Source organism: Micrasema longulum, unplaced genomic scaffold (genome assembly GCF_059751315.1).
Source record: "Micrasema longulum isolate JH-2025_06_02 unplaced genomic scaffold, ASM5975131v1 h1tg001048l, whole genome shotgun sequence".
Taxonomy (NCBI): Eukaryota; Metazoa; Arthropoda; class Insecta; order Trichoptera; family Brachycentridae; genus Micrasema; species Micrasema longulum.
Window position 1 is genome coordinate 1,596,750 of NW_028278236.1, and position 24,937 is coordinate 1,621,686.

Genomic DNA, 24,937 nt, shown 5'->3' on the forward strand with positions numbered 1-24,937 from the left:
GTGAGACTACCGGAAATATAACTAAAATGTTTTTCCCTATCATTTTTCATGCCAATGATTTCAGAAGAATACATAATTTTGGCTACAAGCTTACCCAGATGCTTACGGGTCATGCTGGGTTCATGAGCGACCTGCATCACTTCAGGCTCTCTACGATCGACAGCTGCCCATTTGACGATGAAAATCCTTAAGATGTCCTTCACGTCTTGATACATTACCCCTTTTTCAGCTTTCGAGGACAACAGCTGGAGGCGCCATAAAGAAGCTTAAGTGAAGATATATGTGACATCCCATCGGTAATAGATTATATAGAACTCACACGAGAGGTTGTATCACACATGGTCAATATAGTGCAGGCAATTGGTAAAATAAACCAAAGTAGGGAACAAAATCCCGAACACTCCTCTAGTGGAACGGAAGGTCCGTTGACTATTGCCAACAAACCGGCTTCTCCTGAAGAGTTTTAAGTGGTTTCCTGTCCACATGAGCAAATTCTGAGAAGTTCCTGATTGGCCCACATTAGTATATCTGATACCAACACTTTAGATACATTTAAAGAAATTTAATTGCAGAAAAATTCACATTTTGAAATTCAAACTTTGTATATTATAAGCAACTTCCATATCAAGAAAAAAAAAGGAAAAATCCCAACAAACTGAGACTAAAAGACCTCCTACTCGTAAGAGCTGACTGAATACACTGAGGTACTATGCAGAAATAAGAATGGGTAATGATTCACTTCATTACCTATAAGTTAATTTAGCGGTTCTGCTTAGTATTCTTACCTGGATGACTGATGACGACATTTTACAACATTAATAAAAGATAATGTTAACGTTTAAACCCTATGGGCATTTATAAATAAATAAATATGTAATTAATATTTTATTTGACTCGTGGAGAGATTTTATTTAATTTTTAACTCAAAAAAAAAATTATTAACAAAATTTCGAGTATACAAGTACAAATGTTTGCAAATAAGGGCTGAATACCACACTCTCGAGAGATCGACCGGTCCAAGAATTATTAAAACTAAAAAAATAAGTCACTGTATAGTTGCTAAAATAATTCAGTCAGATAAATATCATCTACCATTCTACATCAATAAAAAATTCAGCGTCTTTACTTTTTTTTCAGTAAAGAGTGAGAAAATTATAAGAAACATGGACAATAAAACTTGAGCAAGTTTAAATGAATATTACATATTGTATAAAATGGCTGATTAAACCAGCTAATGCCAGGTCATAAGCCTGTAAATGTCTTTTTCCTTCATAAAAAGTTATATACCTATGTTGTAATATTATTTCTGTAATAATATTTATTTTAATAATGTATATCTTATGGAGAAATTTTGTCATAAAAGTCGTCAGTTGATCGTTATAATCTATTATGAAACCGCATCTACTTACAAAAAAAATGTCAAAGAAAATCGCTTAGCTTAACCTCGAATACCGTTCATAAGGATATAGGATTATTCAGTTTATATTTGAGATGTGAAATTTAGAAGTTTGGACGTTTTATTGTATTTTTTAATGATAAAGGAAAAGTATAATCAGCTTTGTACCCAACATACCAGTGTCCTTGTCAGAAAATCGATTCCCTTTTCCAAACAAAAACAGCAAAGGTCATGAAACATGAAAAATATACGGCCCAAAGAAAAGAAAAGTTTACTGTAATGGCACACCCATCTTTTGTGTTTGCAAAAAACAACTGCTTCTATAAAAAAGCCATTTATAAAAAATAATAGTATGTATTGGGAGTTAACACAAGTTGTGTCCGTTTTTTTTCCGAATTTAAAAAGGAGCACAATAAAAAAAAGGTTAAGAATATAAGTCATCCGAATGAAAATTTATTGCTTTTAAATTGCGAAATTTTATTTAATTCTACGTTACGCAGATTATTTTATTTGATTAAATGCCTTTAAAATGGAATGCCAAGAAGACGAAAGTGAGCATTTTCGAAACCTTTTTCCGTTTGCGTTCAATCAAAAAAACAAATTTGCTCAATTTGTTCTAAAAAATGAATGAAAAAACATAACGGTCTTTTATTGTGTTGTGTCATCTTGTTCTCTTCATTTTGAAAAAAAAAAACGTCCGCAACTCGCGTTACGCAAGCAGCTATGGCAGCTTTATTCCCTGGATTGAACACACGAACAGAAATGAAACAAACATGAACATTAAGACGACAGACGGAAAAAAGACAATTGTTTGTGTTTTGTTTCCAAAAAAACCATTAAAAAAATATCCAAAATTTTAGTTTTATCAATGAAATGCGTGTTCACATGCAAATTGCATTCCAGCCAGTCATGAAATGACATATTACAGTGGTGAAACAATTCATATTTTTCTTTGTCACGAGTGTTTCATTTTAGACGATGATCTGACGAAACGGCACAGGTAATTCGTAATTCGTTTGACTGCATGGATAACGAAGAAATAGATGATTCTTTTGGCAAGGAGATAGATTAAACTTTTGATAACGTACGACGTAACCCATAAAACGTGAGCAAGCATAATTCATTTAGTTGTTTTCCAATAATTTGTAGACCTATTAATAAACAAATATAAACTTGAACATTGTTAAAGTGATAAAGTAATTGTTTGTTGGGGTTTTAATTTAAAAATATTACTATTTAGCTATTTGGTTGAATAAAAATGATGGGAAAATGAAATGAGGGCCGATCACTGTAATTTTAACTGGCCTATGACTGAAAACAAATATCTGATCACTATGTTTTTTAACGCTTTTTTATGTTTTATTATTTTTCGATACAGTTTTTAAGAAAAGTCTTATGAAGTACAAATATCGAAGGAAAGAAATGTTTCCTGAATGCAAATAGCATTTAAATATTATTGAAATATCCATTCTGTTGAAGAAGCACGCTAATGAATTGGAACAATTTCTTAAGTGTCCAATAACTATATCTTTTTCCTACCTTATACTTGTTTTTATTTGCTAAAACACTCAATCAATCTTATTCGTACAAGTATTGGCAAACACGAATTTTACATTTTCTATTCCTTCATTTTCCGAGATAAAATGCTCACTTGATTATTTAGTTCACTCATAATTTTCTTTCTTGCTTACCGAAACACTTTTATCTAAATTTGTTCCAAAAGAAGGAAAACATTTTTGAAAAGGAAATATGGAAGTCTAGGCATTTACATGGCTTATGACTTGTCGTTGGCTAGTTTAAGTGGCCCTTTTACACACAACAAAACATTCATCATTCTGATTTTGTTCAAACATCCACATTTTCTCAACTCTTCCATCTGTTGACTTTTGTGAAGTAAAAGGGCTTAAAACATGAGCAGAGTGGTGAATGTTACGCAGTGTGTCAAGTCGTAACTTAAACCAGCCAACGACAGGTCACAAACCCTGTGAATGCATAGAATTCCATATTCCCGTCTCACAATTTTTTCCTCTCTGTTGCAAGTTGCAACAAATTTTGATCTGAATAACTCCCTAGAAAAAAAATCCAGTCGGTCGTTTACACATACTCAAAACAGTGTTGAAATACTTTTTTGATTATTTATTTTGTTTGCTTTATAGAATTCATTTTATTGTCTCGTATCTTCGCATTATTTGTTTCAACACTTACTGTTTTTAATGTGTACCTTTATTCTTGTTACTTTATTTAATGTTTTTATCATTTATTTGTAACTTCATTGATTTTTTCTGTACATTTCATTTTCAAGTACGTTGGCTTTTAATAAGTGTCTCTTGGGCTTCGATAAATAAAATAAATAAAAATAAACAATAAACTTCATATAACTAATATTTAAAGCACCAACTTTATGGTCAAACATAGTACTAAATGTTTTAAAATATTTGTTTACAATTACTTACCAACTTTTATATGTTCACCGGTTTCGAGACGTAACCGTTTCTTTGTCAAAATACCAATTAAACCAACATGCAAAACTCACTATACACCTTCACCATAGTTGTTGCACAAAAGTATAAAACCAACACGGCATGCATTTTAATAGGCACACGCAGTGATTAAGACAAACATGCTCCTTTTAGGTTATAACAATATTTTACGTTATTGAAGAAATAGTTGGAAAAAGAGTAAAGGGATGAACGGAAGGGCGTGAGTTAAATAGTATAGTATGACCATTGCAATGGAACATAGTAAATTGGGCGAAAGGTTGTTTGATTATTGATCAAAGTGGCATTAATGTGAAATATTTCCACATTTTTGATTTTCAACTTTTTACTATTTATATGGAAGATTTCAACTCCTGTATCTTTATTGAGATCATGATTAAAATTGATTAGGTTCGGAGAAATTGTTATTGTGAATACACTTCATATGTTCTTTAGCACGAATATTAAATTTCTTGATGTTCTTCCAAACGTAAACTGAAGTACAAAAATAGCATTTTAATTGGTAAAAACTTTTTTTTACTAAGCAAAAATTTACCAATTTCTACTGTTATTTGTATAAAAAGCAGGTTTGATATTATTTGGTAAGAATTTGGATACATTTATGGATAAAGCATTTACGTATACACTTCTTCTCTGTTTTTTATCATTATTAGTATTATTTTAAAAACTTGGATATAAAAATAGTTTGGTTTCTTCTTTTTCTTTAGTTAGCTTTCGTTGATTAGTTTGTTTTATATTTTTCTTCAACATTTGAAAATTTGAAAATATTGTTGATAATATTATAAGTTTGTCCAAATGTTTGTTGACAAGTACTGGATTTCATCCCCTAGGGCAGGGTTTGGCAGTTTGTTAACTGGGAAAAGCTTAATTGTTATGGAAACACGATAATAAAAGTACCAGAGCCTTAGCTATGTATTTTTAGGGCAAAAAAGCAAAATTTTTTCATTTAAAAATGTTATTAGAACGGCGTCGGGGAAGGTTAAAAGCTATTCAGCCTTCGATCTGATCAGTGATCAGTAAAATAATCGAACCTGTTTGTATGGTTACATAAAAGCATTATGCACTGAAGTTTTGTGAGTATACTTAATAACTAAATAGTGTTTTAACTATGTCTAAATGTTTGCAGATAGGCTTCCTTAGGGAGTTATTTGGATTTTAATTTGTTGCAACAGAGAGGGAAAAATTTTCGAGAAGGGAATATGGAAGTCTAGGTATTTACAGGGCTTATGTATGACCTGTCATTGGCTGGTTTATGTAACCATTTTGTACGCGGTATAATATTCACATTTTTACCTGTGTTTAAACATCCATACTTCCTCAAATTTTTCATCTGTATACATTATTGAACTAAAAGAACGGAAACCATGAAAATGAAATCATGTAGGTGAGATTCATCCGGATGAACCAATTCACCTCACCTACTTGTCAACGCCTGATAAAAAAATCAAATTTTTATACTTCTTTTCTTACCAGTTGGCCAATTCAACAATGCTTTTAGTATGTCCAAATGGTTGCTGGTAGACTGCATTTCAGTTCTTTAACTTTACAAAAGTCAACAGATAGAAGAGTAAAAGAAATGTGGATGTTTAAACATAGGCAGAATTATTCATGTTACACAGTGTGTAAAATGGACAATTAAACCAGCTAATGACAAGTCTTTAGCTCTGTTAATGCCTAGACTTCCATAGTACTTTAACAAACAGTTTCCCTCTCTACTGCAACAAATGAATACTTTAATGTTTGATCTTAATTATGATGACTTTACATTCTGACTGTTTGACTCTAGTGTCATAGAATTGCTGTTAAAATTGCACAATGCTCTTGTTAAAAATCCTACCAAAACGACATTTTTTTTTCATTTCATTTCATTTCATTTTCATTTCATTTAATTTTTTTTTGCACCACAACAGGCCAGGAGGCCCAATTACAGTGGTGAATTACATTACAGAACAACCAGGCTTGAGAAAAATCACATTTTAATTTTTTGAGTTCTCACCGGGAATCGAACCCGGAACCTTCCGTGAGCGAGTCAAGCGTCTTGACTACTACACCACGGAGGCCGCCAAATATTGGTCGTCGCAAAAATGCAGCCAATAGAAAAACAGTTGTTGGTTATTTGTGTGTGTATAATATAGAGAAGCATGTCAAAAATTGCATCTATTTAAAAACGATTTCCAGCTCATGCGACATTTTCCGCTCATCGAAATCAAATATGCGCTTTATTTGCAATCGTATTATCAACACGTTAACTACTAAATCCAGATTAATTATGGGAAAAAACATAAATATTTAACATATTTTATACTGAAATACAACCAATGAATTGAATATATTTGTACAACCAAAAATTCAAAAGTCATCTTATATTCAAAAACACTTTTATGATGCGATAATGTGAAAAATAAATTATTTAAGTGGTGTAATGTATTTTTTGGATGTGTTAGACTAGTGATATCTAACCGTTTTTGCAGCAGGAGCTACTTTGAAACCATTGCCATTTTTGCGTGCACCGCCTAGTAAACTTTAATATTAACTGCTCAAGGCTTGTTGTACTCTTCCTACATTATTTTATTTTATTTTGTTAATATATTGCATAAAATAAGTATACATATTTAATAACAGATTTAAAAAATAAAACTAATGAATAGAAAATGAAAACGGAGTGTTCTCTGTTTATGATAGTCTCCATCTAACATGGTGTAGCCTGTTCTATGATGGAGATTTTTTATATTATTTGTTATATTTTACTAATTAATATCTATCAATAAACTAAGTATTATGAATAAAATAAATTCATACAGTTAGATAAAATAAAAGAAGCTTTGTAATAAAGCACATTTGTTTTATATACAGAAAACATACAGAAAAAATAAATTTAATGAGATATTTGACTATTTATATTTTCGGATAACTTACTAAAACCCGGTTGCTCTAATGTGCATGCTAAAATTATGTTGTTTTTTACATGGTTGACTAACAACATGTTTTTTTATTTGTTTTTTATAATTTTTAATTGGGAAAAAGCCTCTTCACATAAATAGGTTGACTCAAAAAACGTTTTTACAATTAGTCAAAAATTACAAAATAAAATTTGCAATTCGATATTGAGCATTCTTCTGTCCATATTTTTGTTTGCGGGCGCCTAAAATATAGGTTGCGAGCTACCAGGCACCCGCAAACTACCGGTTGGACACCACTGTATTAGACGGTGCAGGAATTTTTTTATTTTATTTCAATGGCAATTCAACATATTATATAACAAAGAGAAACAGCTACTTACAAATTATTAGATACTGTTTTAGATCAAGATTGAGCAGTAAATTACCCAACTAAAATCTTAAATTCACTTGATTCATCTGAATTACCACCACTCATAACTAATCTAAAGGTAGGTGTTTCTATCATTCTTCTAGAAACATTGACCCAACAAAGATTTGCAATAGTACCAGGAGCCTTATGCTGGAAAGATATGACATTTTGTCACCCACTCGACAATAGTCGATTGGGCATTTCGATTGTTTTGTCATAATGCTATTCTTGAAAACCCCCGACAATTTAATTACAAAGACGAATGAGAAAGTGGTAACACTAACAAATCCGTATTTATCTCTGGCTCTCCTGGTCTTCTGTCACACGTAAACCTTTATTGTTTTTGGTCAGACTTCTCCGTTTAATATTTTGTGTATGGAATATTATGAAAAAAATAAAAGAAAATGTTTTACTGAGACACTGCAACATTGATAATTATTATTTGCCTTTGACACACGTGTGTGTTATGTCAAAGGCAAATAATAATTATCAATGTTGCAGTGTCTCAGTTATTAGAAATATTTCATGTTCAATGGATTTTAAAAACATGTTATATAATATATATCTCAAATACGTATTTTGACATTGACGAGCGATAAAATAATTTTGATATGATGTTTCTAGTGAAACTTCATTTGATAATGGATTAAAAAAAGTACAGTTATATTTGTTGCACATTTGTTTATCCGCCATCATCATAACATTGACCAGTGTTGTAAATTTTAAGTTAAAATATAACAAAACTACCTAATCGTCATTCAAACATGAATGCCGAGCATTTCACAAGAAGGAAGATTGACAGCTGAAGTTACGATGTCGCATTCGATTGTCAATGTCGAGTGCTTTTTGGCACTCGAGATAAAGTCGATTGGTTTTCAATCAAATGCATTCGTATGGGTAGTTCAAGAATGCTTTAACTCATTGAATTACGGAAGTCACATAAAAGTCTAAATACGAATGAGTCAAGCATGAGGCCCCAGATTGGCAGTTAAAAGATTATTAAACAGTTTCACTGAAGAAACAATATTATTAAGCAAATTCATAGAGTTGGATTAATACCACGTTTACCAATGATGCCAACAGCTATGCCATTTTAGTTCAAATTTCAATTTAATTTTCAATTAAACTGGCTTTTTACTATAACAAACAAATCACAAGATCAATCAGTGAAAGTAAGTAGATTTGATTATAAGAATAAATGTTTTACGTTGCATTTTGCCGTGTGGAAAAACTAAGGGATTTTGTTATCATATGCCAGATGGAATCACTAAGAAAAATGTACGAGTATATTCATGAGGCTTGCAATAAACTTACTTAGAGTTGAATACAACAGTAATTACAGTTGATGTCATGCAAAACACAAAAAAAGTAATGTAAATGTGATATTTACTTTAACTAAATACAAAAGTTGACATTAAACATTTTATTTAAAATATTTACTCAAATCTAGCTAAAGCAAAGCATTGCTGGGTTCAGCTAATGAACTCGTAAAAGGGAGGGGCCGATGTCTTGCAAGTCTTGCATGACATTCGCTGCACAGCGCGAGTTTAAACTGCGCAACTTTGTTAAGTTAAGTAACAATACCTTCTGCGTAATATGAAAGTGTGAAAGCACTACAGTTTAATAATTAAACCATAAACGTAAAAAATAAAGCTTTGAATCAAACATGCTTTATTAAAAAATATACTAATATGTAAACTAGAATACAATGATAATAATAAATATTTCTGTAGATTTTTGTCTTCCAGGCAAACTCTAATATAATGTTTTTATTGATAACTAAGGTACTGAAAAGAGAAAAGTAAAATAAAAAAATAAGCAAAGGGGTGCTGTAAAGGTATAAACTTTTGACTTTAGAGCGAAGCTTTAAGGTACTTATGCCTGAGTCAAACCGGCAAAAATGTAGAAGTGCATAGAAATAACAAATAAATATTGATTAAGCAGATCTGTGTGAATAAAATAATGTATTCTATTATTTAAATATTTTTTCGAACCCTAGTAAAAACAGCATTCCTATTTTAATTAGTATTACTGTTTTATTATTTTCTGTTCAACTCTTTATTTCGTAAATTATATTTTTTTTATTCTCATGTATATTCAAAATTATATAATTGTTTTTTTAAACAACTTAATATACAAAATATACAGTTTACATACATTTGCATAAAAGTGGGCATAGCCAAAATCGTTCAATTTGAGAACATTAGTGGTACTCGTGTATGAACATATTGTTGGTATTTTAAAATATTTACATAATAAAACAGAATTTTTAAATAGTAAACATATATATCTTTAAGAAATTAAAAATTGACCATGTATCTACACTATAATATGAGAAGAGCGGGTAAAGAAGGAAGGAAAGAAGGAGTAGAAAGGAAAAACTCAAATATTCAGGAAATGACATTTCATACGTGATTTGAATGTAAATAACTTCAAATTAATAATGTAATGTGTAACAGTGTAAGCCACTCTCCAAGCACAATAAGAGTCTCTGTTTTGGAAAGTTACAGTTTTAATATGAAATAAATACATATGAGAAGACTGTCATAAAACAAAAACGAGTATCATTGTTTATAACTGTATTAATTGTTAAAAAAATAATAATACTTATAATTTCTATCTACCCCTAAAAGGAAACGGCGCGGTGGCGTGTACTCTGTCTGTTGTACCTGATAAAGAAATTAGTTAAATTATGATCAAAGTTAAATGATAAAATACTAAAAATAAAAAAAATCATTCATCAAAGCGAAATTCTAAATCCCACGATCTTATCTTTATCCGGAATATTCAAATCTTTTATTTGTTATTAAAGAAAATGAAAATTTGGCGGACATGAATTGATGAAATAAAAAATACGAATTTAAAATATTGCAATCACTTTTCTTTTACAGGTTGTAAACAAAAGACCGGAAAGAATAATCGAAGACAATTAAAGGTTAGTTAGGTAAAGCTACCTTAATTTCTTGTCTTGTTAAATATTCATAACCTTTTTTAACTGAAGCGAAAACAGAATTCTCATTTAAGATAGGGAATGATAGTAAAAAAAGAACCGTGAAAAATTTGATGGTAAAAATTTTTGGCATAAAAGATATTTCTTTTTCGGACTTTTCAAGTTAAATCTAAGTCCACTTCAATACTTTGTACAGTAGATTAAACTCGTACACAATTTTTATCTAAGGATTAAAATCAATGATTTCTTTCACGAGTCTTTTTAACCTTTCGTATTTTTAAAGAAAAATGGTTCAAGGACAAATGAAAGCGTTTTTGTACAGAAAAGTGGTGAATGTTTCGTTATTTTTGCAATAAAAGGCTGTTTACACGAGGACAATACAATATTGTTCTGTCCAAGGACTTGGCATCTGTCTACGTATAAACAAATTTTCGTAGGACAGGACCTTTTTCCGAGACATTGTCAAGGAGATAGATGGGCAGGCTATCTCCGCAGAACAATGATTACCCCCGCCACCACCGCAAAAAAAACATCGAGGTAGATTTTTTATTTTCAAAATGTAAAAAATTAATTATTAAACAACTTATTAATGAAAAACATGTACATTGTTTTTATCAGAGCACACATAAAAATATGTTTAGTGAAAAATAATAATAAAACATATAATATTTACCACAATTATTTAAAAATAACTTAACTATAGTTAAAAAGGGAAATTTAGAATATAATTCAAAAAATATATTTGAAATATCGTACTATCCCTTCGATTCTTATACCAACCGAAAAGCTTCTTAAAAGCACCATTTATTAACATTATTTCTTCACCGATTATTTATTCCGACTCGCATTATGAGGAAATGTCCCATTAATTTGTCGCTGTCTACTCCTGAAACAGAATGTATAAGCACTTAATTTTATGTATGATTAATGACTACCATATTTATCTTGTATTGATAGTCGGAAAATTTTCAGTATTTTGAAGTTGAAAGATTTATTAGCATATGTTCGAGAAGATTATGGAATCGGGGCTTATGGAAATGAGATATAATATGAGTTCTTACAACGTGTGTCAAGTTCTGCGGGAATGCCTTAATAACCCAATGTATGGATTTGCGTTATTTATTATTAGTTTCTTTGTAAATTTCGCTCTTCAAAAAGTTTTGTGAAATAAACAGAACGTGACGATTTTTAAGTATAAAACTAAAAATCAACTGCATCTAAAGTTTAATAGATTAAGATTTTTTACTGATATTCCGTGGTGGAACTACATTTTAAATATATTAAGAAAATTACGTAAATAGTTTTATTTTTCATTTATTCATATTTTTACCGGTGATCGGGTTTCGTCGTTGACCGACATCTCCAGACTGGTGGGAGACGAAACAAATGTTTATGTTATATACAAGTGCAAGCAGAGGTTGTAAATCGAGATTTTATATAATTATGTGAATAAAAGAGTTTAAAAAAATAGTTTAAGTTTAAAGTAATTACGTAAAAGTTTGAGTATAAGATAATAAAGTAATTAATGAAATAAAAATATAAAATAATAAGTATAAAGTAATTATCATGATTCACAACCTCTGATTGCACTCGTTTATTTATTTATTCATATTTTTTTCAATTATTAACTATGATTTATAATAAAAATAATGTGCCCTCACTGGGGTTACCCGAGCCGAGGACACTTAACAATATACTTTAAAAATATTTTTATATTTGAGAATAAAAAAAAAGACTCAATAAACAAAGATAATTAACAAAATGTTCAGACAGTTTTAAACACAGCGTATTTTTCTTAATAATTAATTTATTTATGTCTATATTATTTAAACAAAGCCCGGGCACTGGTGAAAATTATAAATAAAATTACAGGAAAACTAAATAAGTATTTCATTATTTTAATTGAAGGTTTAACTAACAAAATTTTGTGATTAAAACATTGATACAAATCATAAACATAATAAAATCATGGGATATTTTGGCGACTAAGTCGTAATGGCTGAGATACTTGACCCACAAACGATAGGTTCCGCGTTGTAGTGCAAATGAATAAATAAATTAAAACGTCATGTTCAAGAAACGATTTCTTTAATATTTGTCTGACATGATGTATAATATAATATAAATTTTATTTTTTTATTATATATGAAAAACTAACTTTATGGTTATCCATAAGGACAATAAGTAAGTTCTCACAATATTAAATTGCTATTAAAAAATGGATAGTGGAGGTGGGTTGCGCACGGATCGATTACTGGATCAAGCCAAATAGGTAAAATGTGTGTACTGTTTATAAAATTTGTTCTATTGGTCTATATAAATTGGTTTTGTCTTTTATGATTATTTAAGTTTTTTATTGTTTATTATGTTAATGATAATAAGGTTAATTAGATTAGTTACATTTTTTATTGTTATTATTATGTCAACTTTGTTAAATAGCTAATCTAACGCATGTTTCACATTTTGTAAAATGTTTCCCTCGGCACGGGACACCCCAGTGAGGGAACATTATCAATGTAAAAGTATAAATAAAATATGTTAATTTGTTAATTAAATTTTGGATCATTTTTACGTAACGATTTTAACACTTTGAGTACCGGCCGAGTACACATAGAATTTACCCTGTGCCCGGCCCATTTTTGTGAAATTACATGCTTTGTGAAGGGTTTCTTAATTATGAAAACACTAAGCTAAATCAACAAAAATTGAAACTTCACAGATTTATTTGAATTAATTAAATAAGTAATTTTTGTATGATAGATTTGCCAACATCGGCCTTTATGGAGAACCATATTGCGCATTGCAATGTTAAAATCAACTTTAACTTTGTTTTCAAAATTTACTATTTGTTTTCTAATTATAGAGGAATTATTCAAAAAACAGATTTATATTAATAAAAATAGTTATTGCTTGCAATTTCACAATTTAAGTAACATTTTCTGAAAATATTCCTTTGTTTTCTGAATTTGTTCTGATAGGGGTGTGCCTATTGGTCGTTATGATGTACTTATGTCATATTTCGTTAGTCTTATTGTAATAATTTTCCAAACACTTTGTATCCCGGAGCCGTGTATACACGTGATTATATAACCATGCGTTGTGTCCTGGTCCCGTGTTTTCACGTGATTTAGAAGCATCGAAAAAGTACTGATAAAAGTCACTAGGTTTTAATCAAATGCACTTTTTTAGTCAAAATATGACCTAAGTACATCATAACGACCAATAGCCACACCTCCATCAGAACAAACTCAGAAAACAAAGAAGTATTTTCAGAAAATGTTACTTAAATAGTGAAATTGCTAGCAATAACTGTTTTTATTAATGAAACTAAATTCTCTTGAAAAAAATCAAAAACAATTCTTACGGTATATAAATTTGAAACTTAGAATCAGTTACGAATTTTTAAATTACGATTTTTACTAATACATTAAATTTGTTAAAACATAACGATAGAAAAAAAAGTATAGACCTTTAAAATTTATTCAAAATTGTAAATTCAATATGGAATTGCCCTGAACTATTATCTCTCATCAACTTCAGGGTGCCTGGATAAATGACTAGACAGGTGCCACCGTTTTGTAGCAATAATTCACGGACAGTGTATACTTGTAATGCCGTACTAAGCAGACTTCATAAACTCGGCAATAGTTATTCCCACGTATCCGATATATTTAGTGTAGGGTATCGTTCCTATTAAACAAACCTTTTAAACTTTTTCAAAGATGGTGAATGGTAATCATATTTATTTATTCATGCATTTCATAATAAACTTACTTTTCCATACATATATTATTTACATAGAAATAAAACTACAAAAATAAACTTTAGAAAAATACATCTTAAAATTAAGCTATAACATAAATTGGAAAAAAATCCTACAAAGACTTAAGCGTCTGAGCGTGGGCCGTTCCTTTTTTAATTATTAAAAAGTTTATTGAATATAAATATGGTATGACATTACCAAAAAAGAAAATAAAATAAAAGAAAAAGAAAAACTAAACTAATATATGCTGATATTACGAAACCATGATTTATTTGCAGTGTGCATTTATTTTTAATTTTAATATTTTTTTTTTTAAAGAATGTGTCTATCTGTTCCTTCCATGCTAATCCAAGACCTCAAACCTACTTTGAACTAAATTAGTGATTAAATGTTTACACAGATCAGCTCTCAGCAATCGACACATAAAATAATTGAAGAAACATAGATTTTTAAACTTAAGCAAAATGATAAATGTTACACAGCGTGTAAAATGGCCACTTAAACCAGCCAATCATAAGTCATAAGCCTTGTAAATGCTTAGACTTCCACATTTTCTTCTCTACAATGTTCTCCATCCCTGTTGCAATCTGTTAACTGACGGTATATTTTAAAACGTCGGGCAACTTTTGCAGAGCCTATTAAGGTTGGCTTAAAGCTTGTGTTCAGCGGTGAATTTTTCCTTGTTCGCTTCGCCGTGCCTTTGGGTTGTGTCGAGGCAGGGAATGTGAACAGGATGTATTTGCTGAGGATATCCGAACAAGGCAGATAATGGCAACGGTATTCAGATATTCTCATTTTCTTATGCGACCAAACGTTCATTATGTCTTCTGTGATAGCGTATATTATGTAAAGCAAAACGTTACGATGTCAAAACATACTATTAGAAATAAGTTGCTCGAAAATAGTAAAACTGTTTTTTGTTCAATATACCTAGTTCATGTTCAAAAATAGTTTTACGATTTTCGAACAACTTTCAAAGCTTAAAATTTTACAACGGGATAAAGAACATTAAAAGAGAAGGAAATATCGAAGTCTAGGCATTTACAGGGCTTATGATCTGTCATGGGCGGGTTCAAGTGGCCAATTTACACACTGTGTAACATTCACTATTTTGCTTTTGTTTGAGCATTCATATTATATTTAATTTATCTAAATCATTTAAATTATAATTTTATTTAAATCTTATCAGATGAATCTCTTCACAACACTAAAGGTTTTAGCTTTTTAAATTCGCTAAAATCAACAGATGGAAGAATTGAAAAATGTAGATGTTTAAACATAGGCAAAATGGTGAATGTTACACAATGTGTAAATTGACCACTTGAACCTACCCATGACAGGTCATAAGCCCTGAAAATGCCTAGACTTTTATATACCCTTCTCTGTAATGATTTCCATCCCTGTTGCAATTCGTTGATCTTAATGACTCCCTAGGGGTTAAAATCCAGTCTTCTAAAAAAATATATAATAAACGTATCCCAAACTTTATTCCAAAAGGGCCCTGTGTTAAGTTGGGATACAACATAATGGAATGTGGAAGCACAAAAATTTGGACAAACTCAAAATATTTTAAGTTTCAAAGCTTTAATGATTTATTTTTAAAAATTACATACTTTATTTATATATTTGCTTATTAGATTAATACTCGTAATATGATATATCTTGGTATTTGGACGTTTTTAAATAATTTATTTTTGCATGATTTAATTTAATACTTATTGATATTTGCCATATTATTCATTAATTTAATTTATTACGGTATAAACCATGTCTCAATTATCATTTCATTTAGGTTTTTTGTTATTTTTTTTTTATATCAACGATTCTAATATTTTGTATATTTGATTATGCAAGAAACTAAATTTGTAAATTTTTTATTTTAATATTTATGTCAGATTATTTTTTTATATTACCTTCTTTGGAATGTTATTATTTATCGTTTAATTCATTCTTTATTTTTCTGTTTTATTATTCTATTGCACCACGTGTTTTTATAATTTAATTTATTTTACTATCTATTTTTTACTGTAATTTATTATAGCTTAACATGGGCATAGCCTTAATAGATTAAGAAGCTCATGTAAACGAGTGTAATTTTGAATGAATAAAATAAAATATTTTTTTTACTTATTTTTATCTTCGTCGTATATTGAACAAATTTTTAATTGGTTAACCAAGTATAGAGTCACTAAGATACCAACAAACGGTGTTATGCTTTTGAGAGAAAAAAACAGATATAATTAACATCTCTCTTTTTGAGCTTAGTGGTGCATAGGGCACTATATTGGTAAACCAAATGCAACATACTTTGATCATCTGCTACTCAAAGGTAACCTGATCAGCATTACGCTTCAGGCGTCAGTCCAAGAATAGTGAAATATTGCCGATCAAATAAACTTTAAAATTAAAATTTCACATCCATCCTGCCGGAAATTGAACCCAAGACCTAAAGAATGGTAGGCGAATGTACTTACTGCTACACGACAAGGCGTACTTGTAACCATCCGAATTTTATTCAGGACTTTTACCTGCGAGCAGCCTTTGCGAGTCAAGTTGAAAACACTCGTCCATGGTACTCGTTGTATAACATACCGAACTGTATTTTTTACCTACCTGGTCACAGATAAAATAAGTATCAACAGATGTATTTTTTTTATTCTATTCATCAGAAAAAAATATTTATTTAAAAATACTAAACCCTCTCTACATAAAACAAAGCGATTGTTAAAAGATACACTGTAAATTAATCTACAAAGTAACGTAAAATAAATATAGACCCCGAAGTTTATTATTCGAAGTACTATTTGTCTTAGCTGTTTTAGACAATTTACCGATAAGATCTTTGAATCCGCCAAAAAAACTTTGACAAAAAGAGGTACTGTCATTGATTGATGTAATAACCAACCAGTTGAGTAAGATTTGTAATTTATATTCTACTCTTTGCTTCCAAGGTAAATCACACATGAATACAAAATGTAGAATTATAATATTTCATACTGAGTGAAAGTGATGGAGTAACGTATCCTTATAATTACTTAAAGGTGAAACTAAAAATACTGGCAAACAGTTTTCTTGAGTATGTTAGTCTATCATAATAATGTACGAATCCTAATCTATAAGATTATTAATGATAGGTGGAACTAGGGAAAAGTAAAAAGTGTTGACAATGCTTAAACAATGATATTAATAAACAATGTTTTGAGTTTGTCCAAATTTTTGTAGACAAGGACTGGATTCAACTCCCTGGGGAGCTGTTTATATTAAAATATTACAACAGAGATTAAGAACATTTAAGAGAAGGTAATATAGGAGTCTAGGCATCTACAGGGCTTATGACCTGTCAATGACTGGTTTAAGTGGCCACTTTACACACTGTGTAACATTCACCATTCTGCCTTTATTTGAACATCTATCGTCATAAGCCCCGTAGATGCCTAGACCTCTAAATTACCTTCTCTTAAATGTTCTTCATCTCTGTTGTAATGATATTAATGTTTTTACCAATGGGACAGCATTTTAAATAGAAATATGATTAACACCAAAATCGGAACAATGAGTTATGAGGATTTTCTATAGATGAAAAAAAATGGTTTTGTTGAGATTGAGACATGCTGATGAATTTAAGACAATTTTTATAATATTATTAAAACTTAAATATAACTAATAACTGCGGTGCTGTTTAGACATTTTGTTTTTTTTTTCATTTTGTAAAATCCAACACTTACAGTAATTTCAAAGTTATCTAAGTTTCATGGAAAGATTTATTGTAAGTAATTATATAGTGTAAACTTGGCTAAACAACTTTTAATTTCAGATTATTCGAGTGTGTCTAGAGGTAACTTTTGTGAAAAAAAAGTCAGGGAAGGGTTTTGTCTAATTTTTCGTTTTTTTTATTACAAAATGTTTCTAGGTCTAAACATGGAAAACTGACCACCAAAATTTGATTTCCGTTTTCTAGAACAGTTTTTCAAACTAAATTTTGAACATGTCCAAGTCGTTTGTTCAAAGTTCTTTGATTTGGTACTGTGTTTGTGACTTGTGTTTGTGGTTATTCTAAAACAGAATGTTAAAGAATTAATAGCTCGTAGCTTGATAATATATGCTCACAGTCTGCCACAAGATAGTATTGATATAATATATATCCGATGTGGAAGGACGTAAGCTAGTTTCTTGTTTTATTAGTAATGACTTAGGACGTAGGATATAGAGATTTTGGTATTATTTATGTTTTCTCTGGATATTCATTGTTTACTTTTAAGACTGAAAAAGCACACATTATGATAAAACCGTAATAATTTTTTAATATTATTATAAAATACATAATTTACTGCCTTAGAACGGGGAAACTACCCCTAGTTAGGCAGTTTAGATGAACCAACAGCAAAAAAAAAATATATGTTTACTTTTACTACTTAATTAATCTGTTGTATAAATAATTACTTGTAAATTGCTGTAATAAATATGTAAAAAATAAATAAATAATATTACAATAAATAACTAAGTGCTACATTAACAATTTAATTCATGTTCTTCATTTTTAATTAATTTACTTTTCAACTTATTTGTATTTCCTGACATAACACAGATTTTATGTTTATCAAGTCGAGACATGAATGTAAAAGAAAAATCCTAAATATTACAAAAAAATTAACTTAAATATACCAATCTATTTATTTGAAATATATAAAATGTAAGTTTTTTTATAAAGTTCAGAATAATTATTGTACTTTTTATTTATTTAAATATTTTCGAAAGATTACAGATTTTTTCTTTTGTTAATAAAGTTTTAATTAATATTAAATACAATGGTTGTTTATTGTACTTAGTTTCAATTTCTATGCAAGTTTATTCGTTCGTTGCCTTAGTTAAATTAACTACCGGGTCTAACCCTAATAGGCAATTCTCAAAATGCCTCTGGCACGATCTGTCAGATGTCTTCTCTATTCTCCTCAATTTGTACAAGTTGGAAACAAATTAAATAAATTTCCAGCTCTAGATGAATTAGGGATCTACCACAAAATACATAAATGGTAAATATCTTTAGGTATCAAATTGATTAAATTATCGAAATATTATGAGTAAAGAATAAAAAAGAGATAAGTCCACCTATAAGTGCACTGGTAGTGCATTTGCTACGATATTAATTAAAAACTTGGCGATTTGAGCACAAACGCAGTGCTTTATGCACCATTGGTTTCGAATAAGAGAATCAAAATGATAAAATGGGTGAAAATATGTCTCTTAAACACACACATATACCCTCATTAATACAAACTCTTACCAAAATAGTTATTTTTTCTAATCTTTGTCAAAAAACAAAAACAAGAGATATTTGTAATTAGCCAATTGACCTGATGTTTTAACATAATAAAATATAGTATACATACATTAGGCTTCAAATGAATCGAAACGATTAGAAGCCTAATACAAAAAAAACATCACGATTTTATCGTTTTGCTAATTTATAATTTTTTAAACCTTTAAAATAAAATGTCAATGATTGGTTCAACAGCGATTTATTTAGTATTTTAAAACTATTTCACATTATTTTTCAAACAAACAAACCATCACACCGTTTCCGCATAGGAGTAGGCCCAGAAAATAGAACGCTACACCACTTTGTCTTTTCACACAAACCTCGCTTCCTTTAAATTTATTCATCTTCTCATGCACGCACGCTGATTATTCCTACTCTTTACATGTCCACCTTCAAGTATTTGATGGACTTGAAAGTGCCATGTCTTTCTCGTTCTTCCTCGTTTTCTGCATCCATCAACATTTGCATCGTAGATCCTTTTGGCCATTCCATCGCTGTCCATTCACTCTTTATGTCGAAACCAACGCAGCACCCCTTTCTTGATTCTGTCGAGAATGCATGTCTCAGCATTACACAGTTCACGGGTCTTGGCATTTGTGCACCTATCATACATCGTTTTACCACACATTTGCCCGAAGGATCGCATCTCGACAACATTTAACCTGTTTTCGTCATTTTTAATTTGATACGTTCATTATTTGATGCTTTCCGGCTTGTATCTAAAGTTTGATGCCACATAAGTTTTAATGATTGTAATTAGAAAATCCTATCTCAATAGAACCCAAGTTCAAGACTTTTAAAGCCATTAGCATCAGTCTTTAAGTTACCGTGGTACAATTAAACTTTACGTTATTTAATAAACAAATAAAAAACCCAGCGATACTCAAATGATGTTCAATATCTTGTATTTAATATAAGCATAAAATATATAGTTTAATGATAAGAGCCCTAAAAGAAACGACATAGATTAAAAGAGACCAGAAACAATATAGGTTACTAGAGACTAAAAAAAGATTTGAAAACGGAAATTTGTATTAAAAAAATATTTTGCATTTTAATAATAAAACAGTGAGTGAAATAGTATTGTTGTAATATATCCTAATTTTATTATTTTAAAATACCCAAAGACGAAGACACTCAGCGCAAGATGTTATGGAAGTACATATAAGAAATTAGAAGTTTATGACAGGATAGGTGTATGTTGGGTAATATTCTCTCTACCTCCTCCTACGGGCAATCAGCGTAAGTAGCTGAAGTAACACAATTAAAAAATAAAAGAGTTTTAACTAAAAAACTAACAAAAATGATGCATTTTTTATGCATATTTATTCGTTGTAATTTTACGGTTTTCATTAGATTTTTTGCAAGATGTTTAGACTTGTGCCTAAGGAAAGAAACCGTTTGTAAAATATTGATATGCAAAACAGCTTAAAATATCAAATGTCTACCTCGTTGGAAATTAAAACCGAGACCTCTTGCACGGTAGGTAAATGCGCTGAAGATTAGACCTGAACGTGGAAAAATAGAAGAGGTATACCAAATATGGCATACGTCCCTAATATGGGGTGACTCAAAAACTAAACAAGTACGTCCTCTATAACCCAGCGTACCCATTTCCTTACCGATCAACCGAGACATGTTAGTACACCCCCAGATATCAGACGCACCACAAGCGTCATAAACAGGGATTGCGTTTTTATACCCTTTCGATTTGATATTAACGTAATTTTAACTTTATTATTTTATTAAAAAAATTCTCCACAAAATTATCAATATTTTATTGAACGTAAAGATTAAAGTATTGATTTTACATTTTCATAACGCGTTGCAATTTGGTTCATGTAGATTTTTTTCTGTGAATATATTTGTCTGTATTGATCTTGTTCCTAATATGGGACAAATAAGTGACTAATATGGAATACTGTCTAAAATTAAGAACATTGTTTCTAAATGGAATTTTTGTAGAACAACATTAATAATTATTTTCAAGTTATATCAAGGTTCCATTATCCTTTTAAAACAGAAGTGGAAGGCTTGGAAAAGAAAAAGGACATTTTGAAAAAAGGCACAAAATCAAAGGCAACGAGTGAATCCAGTGCAATGCTTTCCATCGTGTCAACTGAGTATTTTGGAGCTGATAATATCGATTTTTATTGCATGCAAAATAAAATAAAAAAGTTTCTCATGAGGAAGCACTTTTCTGAAAGTGCGTTTTATGTTTCGTAACTATAAATTCAACGATTTCTTTGTATAATACTTAACAAACATCATCATTTCCTTTCCGAACCTAATGGTGCACAGGGCATTGCACCGGTACACCAATCGCAGCGTTTCTTGGTTCAAGGTATGATGATCTGTCTTAGGCTTCAGGTGCCAGTCCAGGGACTATAAACTATTTTAGTTTGAAAACGCCCTTTAAATCAATATTTCACGTCAACCATGTCAGAAATTGAGCCCGAGACCTCTAACGTAGTAGGCAAACGCGATAACCACTTCACCACAACGCTAAATAAACAATTAGATTATAATCAAAAGTCAGATTTTCTTCCTAAGCTGTTCCATATTCGGGATATCTCCTCTACCACTCGATTATCTTTTCAGGATTTTTACTCATCCAAGATTCTAGTTCTATTTCACATACATAATTGTACCGTTTATTACACCCGGGTGTGGGGAAAAATGACATTTTTACACAAATAAAGGAAAAAAACGTTCTTCGTCTAAGACGGTTTCGCAATAGCTTAGAATATTTGAATAAAACACTTGGCTCACTCGATACGCTAAATAGGCCGATGAACGAAAACAATTCATAATAAATGAACCACAATATTGATTGAATAGCGCTAACGTACTAGTACAATGATTCCTTACCTGTTTCTGATTTTCCCTTTGCATTGTGAGTCTGGCCTCAATGCAGTTGCGAGTCTCCAAGAATGTTTGCCTCTGCGCTATCTCTCGGGGAGAGTGAGTCATCACCCCGCAAATATTGCAGGTGCAGAAAACCACCAGGTTGCATAAGATCTAAAAAAAAATAAAAAATTATTATAATAAAGACTTTTTTCGTCATACATGTGTCTACGAATAAATGTTTGTCATTGCTACATAGTTTTATAATATTTATGTTTTTTGTCGATATTTCTTGATAAAACTCCATAGTTAATGATTATGATAAAATTATAAATAAACTTATCAATGAAACTTATTGGTTTAGTTTTACTTTTTATTATTTCGACCAACGAGCGATTTCGCCTAAATGGGCATCTTCAAGACAGGTGAATTGTTTACAACATTTACAGTTTTTAAACAATTCTTATTATCTCCAAAATATTTTATACTATTATTATAATCTCCAAAATATGTTAAGAATAGTATAAAAACTGTAAATGTTGTGAACAATTTACCAGTCTTAAAGATGCCTACTTAGGTAAAAGCGCTCGTTGGTGAAAATAATAAAAAGTAATACTAAACCAAGAAGTTTGATTGATAAGTTTATTTATAATTTTATCATTAACATAGTTTAATGTTCTTTCTGTTCAGTTTCTGGTACATATGTTTCTTCATATAGCTGTTGTAACTGGCTAAGGCCGTATTAACAATAAATAAATAATAATAGACATCTTAAAAGATAAAAAGAGGTAATGGACACTTTTAGTCCACTTTGTACCTTTTGGTACGAAATGTTGAATCTTTCGCCATTTATTTGCGTAAACAATGGGTAAAATGAAATAAATGCACATCAAAATCATTGTTTCCCTATCTGCACCAAGTGGTGCACAGGGCACTGCATTAGTCCTTTAATTGGAGTAAATCTAGGTTATTTTTGTTAGACTAAAGTAACATTTATACAAGTCTTACACTCCAAGTGTCCTTTCGGAAACAATGAAATATTGTTATGTGGAACCACTTCAAATACCAATATTACATGTTCACCCAGGACGTCAAGCTTGGTAGCGCGCGCTAAACACAAGACTACAAAATGGAATTTTCTCGACTCGATTGTTTTTTTTTAATGATTTTCACTCTAGAGTCAACACACTGAGTCAAAAGACTAGTCCAGGGCTCTTGTTCTGTTTCACTCGCAGAACTGTATTTTTCATCCGCTTAAACACAGAAAATTAATACACATAGCCGGTTTTAAAGGCGCAACAACGATACCTACTTTTTTGTCTTACTCTTAAATGATGTTGTTAAATGCTACGAAGCTTATTAAAGTATTAACTAAAACCGGGTTTTTCTTTTCTGTAAACATCTTAAGTAAACATTAATTATTAAGTTTTAATGTTTTAATGTACATTTAGGTTGTTCAGTTATCACCAGGTGAAGTAAAACCGAATGTGTGATTAATCACGATTTAACTAAATATTATTTATCAAACATAATAATTTGATTACTAGTAGTAAATAAATCATTTTCTCAGAAAATTTTTACGAAGGGTGTTTTTAATACAAAAAAAAGTTACTCAGAAACAAGGAGTATTGAAAGTTTATTGATATGTCTAATTCTGAGTTGTTATATTTTTTACAATCAAAAGTAAATATTTGTACAGAAATATGATATTTTCTCCCCTAGGGTGTAATCAATTACTTAAAAGTATTTTCAGACGTTTCTTATTAGGGAAAATATTTTGGCAGAATATCAACTACATCAAGGTTACAAAAAATAGATTTTCAAAAATACCATGGCGTTTGGGTGAAAGTATTTTTTGAGCGCCAAAAGTGAAAATTTCATTTCAAATGACATACAGGCATGTTATACAGTGTTTAAAGTGATCACTTAAGCCAGCAATCGATAGGTTAAACGCCGAATAAGTTAAGTAAATTGCCTTTAATATTTTATCCCATCTTAAAAATTTTCTTAACCTAGTTGAAATATCTTTTAATTATAATTTCAGTATGTAGTTACCCAAAACATTTAATCGACTAGTTCTCAGTTATAGATATACACGATTTTTAAACGCTGATTACGTAGCTCGTTCGAGAAATTTTGTGGAGCAAAAATTGACGAAGTCGAGAATCAATATCCACTTACTCGTTTCGGTTCTACACTTATTTGAATCGTTTGAATTTTAATGAGAACCTTAAAAATAATGTATTTTTTTAAAGATTCCGGTTAAACTACATGCTTTAAGTTTGCAATTGCAGACGATTTTTGTTTACATATTTAAACTGCAGTCACTACTCAACCAACCTACCTTATTTTCACAATGACGTGTGGATTTGTACCACCAGGTTGAAATGAGCCACGCGATGTGCAACTCATGTGTCCATTTATTTGATCAATCATGTTCCTTTCATTATACATACTACATGAGATATTTTCTTGGTGCAAATTGTGGCCGTTCCAATCGGCACGTACTATGATAATGATATTTAGCAAGTGCCGATTTCTACCATTTCTTTTAAGTGCTTCATTGTTTGTTAAAGCAAACCATTTATCAACCATATTTTTAAGTTTGTCTAATTTTTTGTAGAAAATGACTGGATTCAACTCCTTGGGAAGCAGTTAATATTGACATATTACAACAGAGATGAAGAACATTTAAGAGAAGGTAATAAATAAGTGTAGGCATCTACAGGGCTAACGACCTGTCAAAATTTTATCTACAGTTCTTCATCTCTGTTGTAATATGTAAATATTAACAGCTCCCAGAAAGTTGAATCCAGTCATTGTCTACAAAAATTTTGACAAACCAAAAATATTGTTG

At 30.2% G+C, this 24,937-nt stretch overlaps 1 protein-coding gene across 1 annotated transcript in view; it reads right to left on the reverse strand.

The window, feature by feature from the left end:
• LOC148277354 (adenylate cyclase type 6-like) overlaps positions 1-24,937 on the reverse strand; it is a 428,970-nt gene that overhangs the window by 127,663 nt on the left and 276,370 nt on the right. Inside the window, exon 8 of the mRNA XM_088233010.1 lies at positions 22,105-22,254. Within this exon, the coding sequence (XP_088089136.1) occupies positions 22,105-22,254 (150 nt within the window). The remainder of the gene's footprint in view (positions 1-22,104; positions 22,255-24,937) is intronic.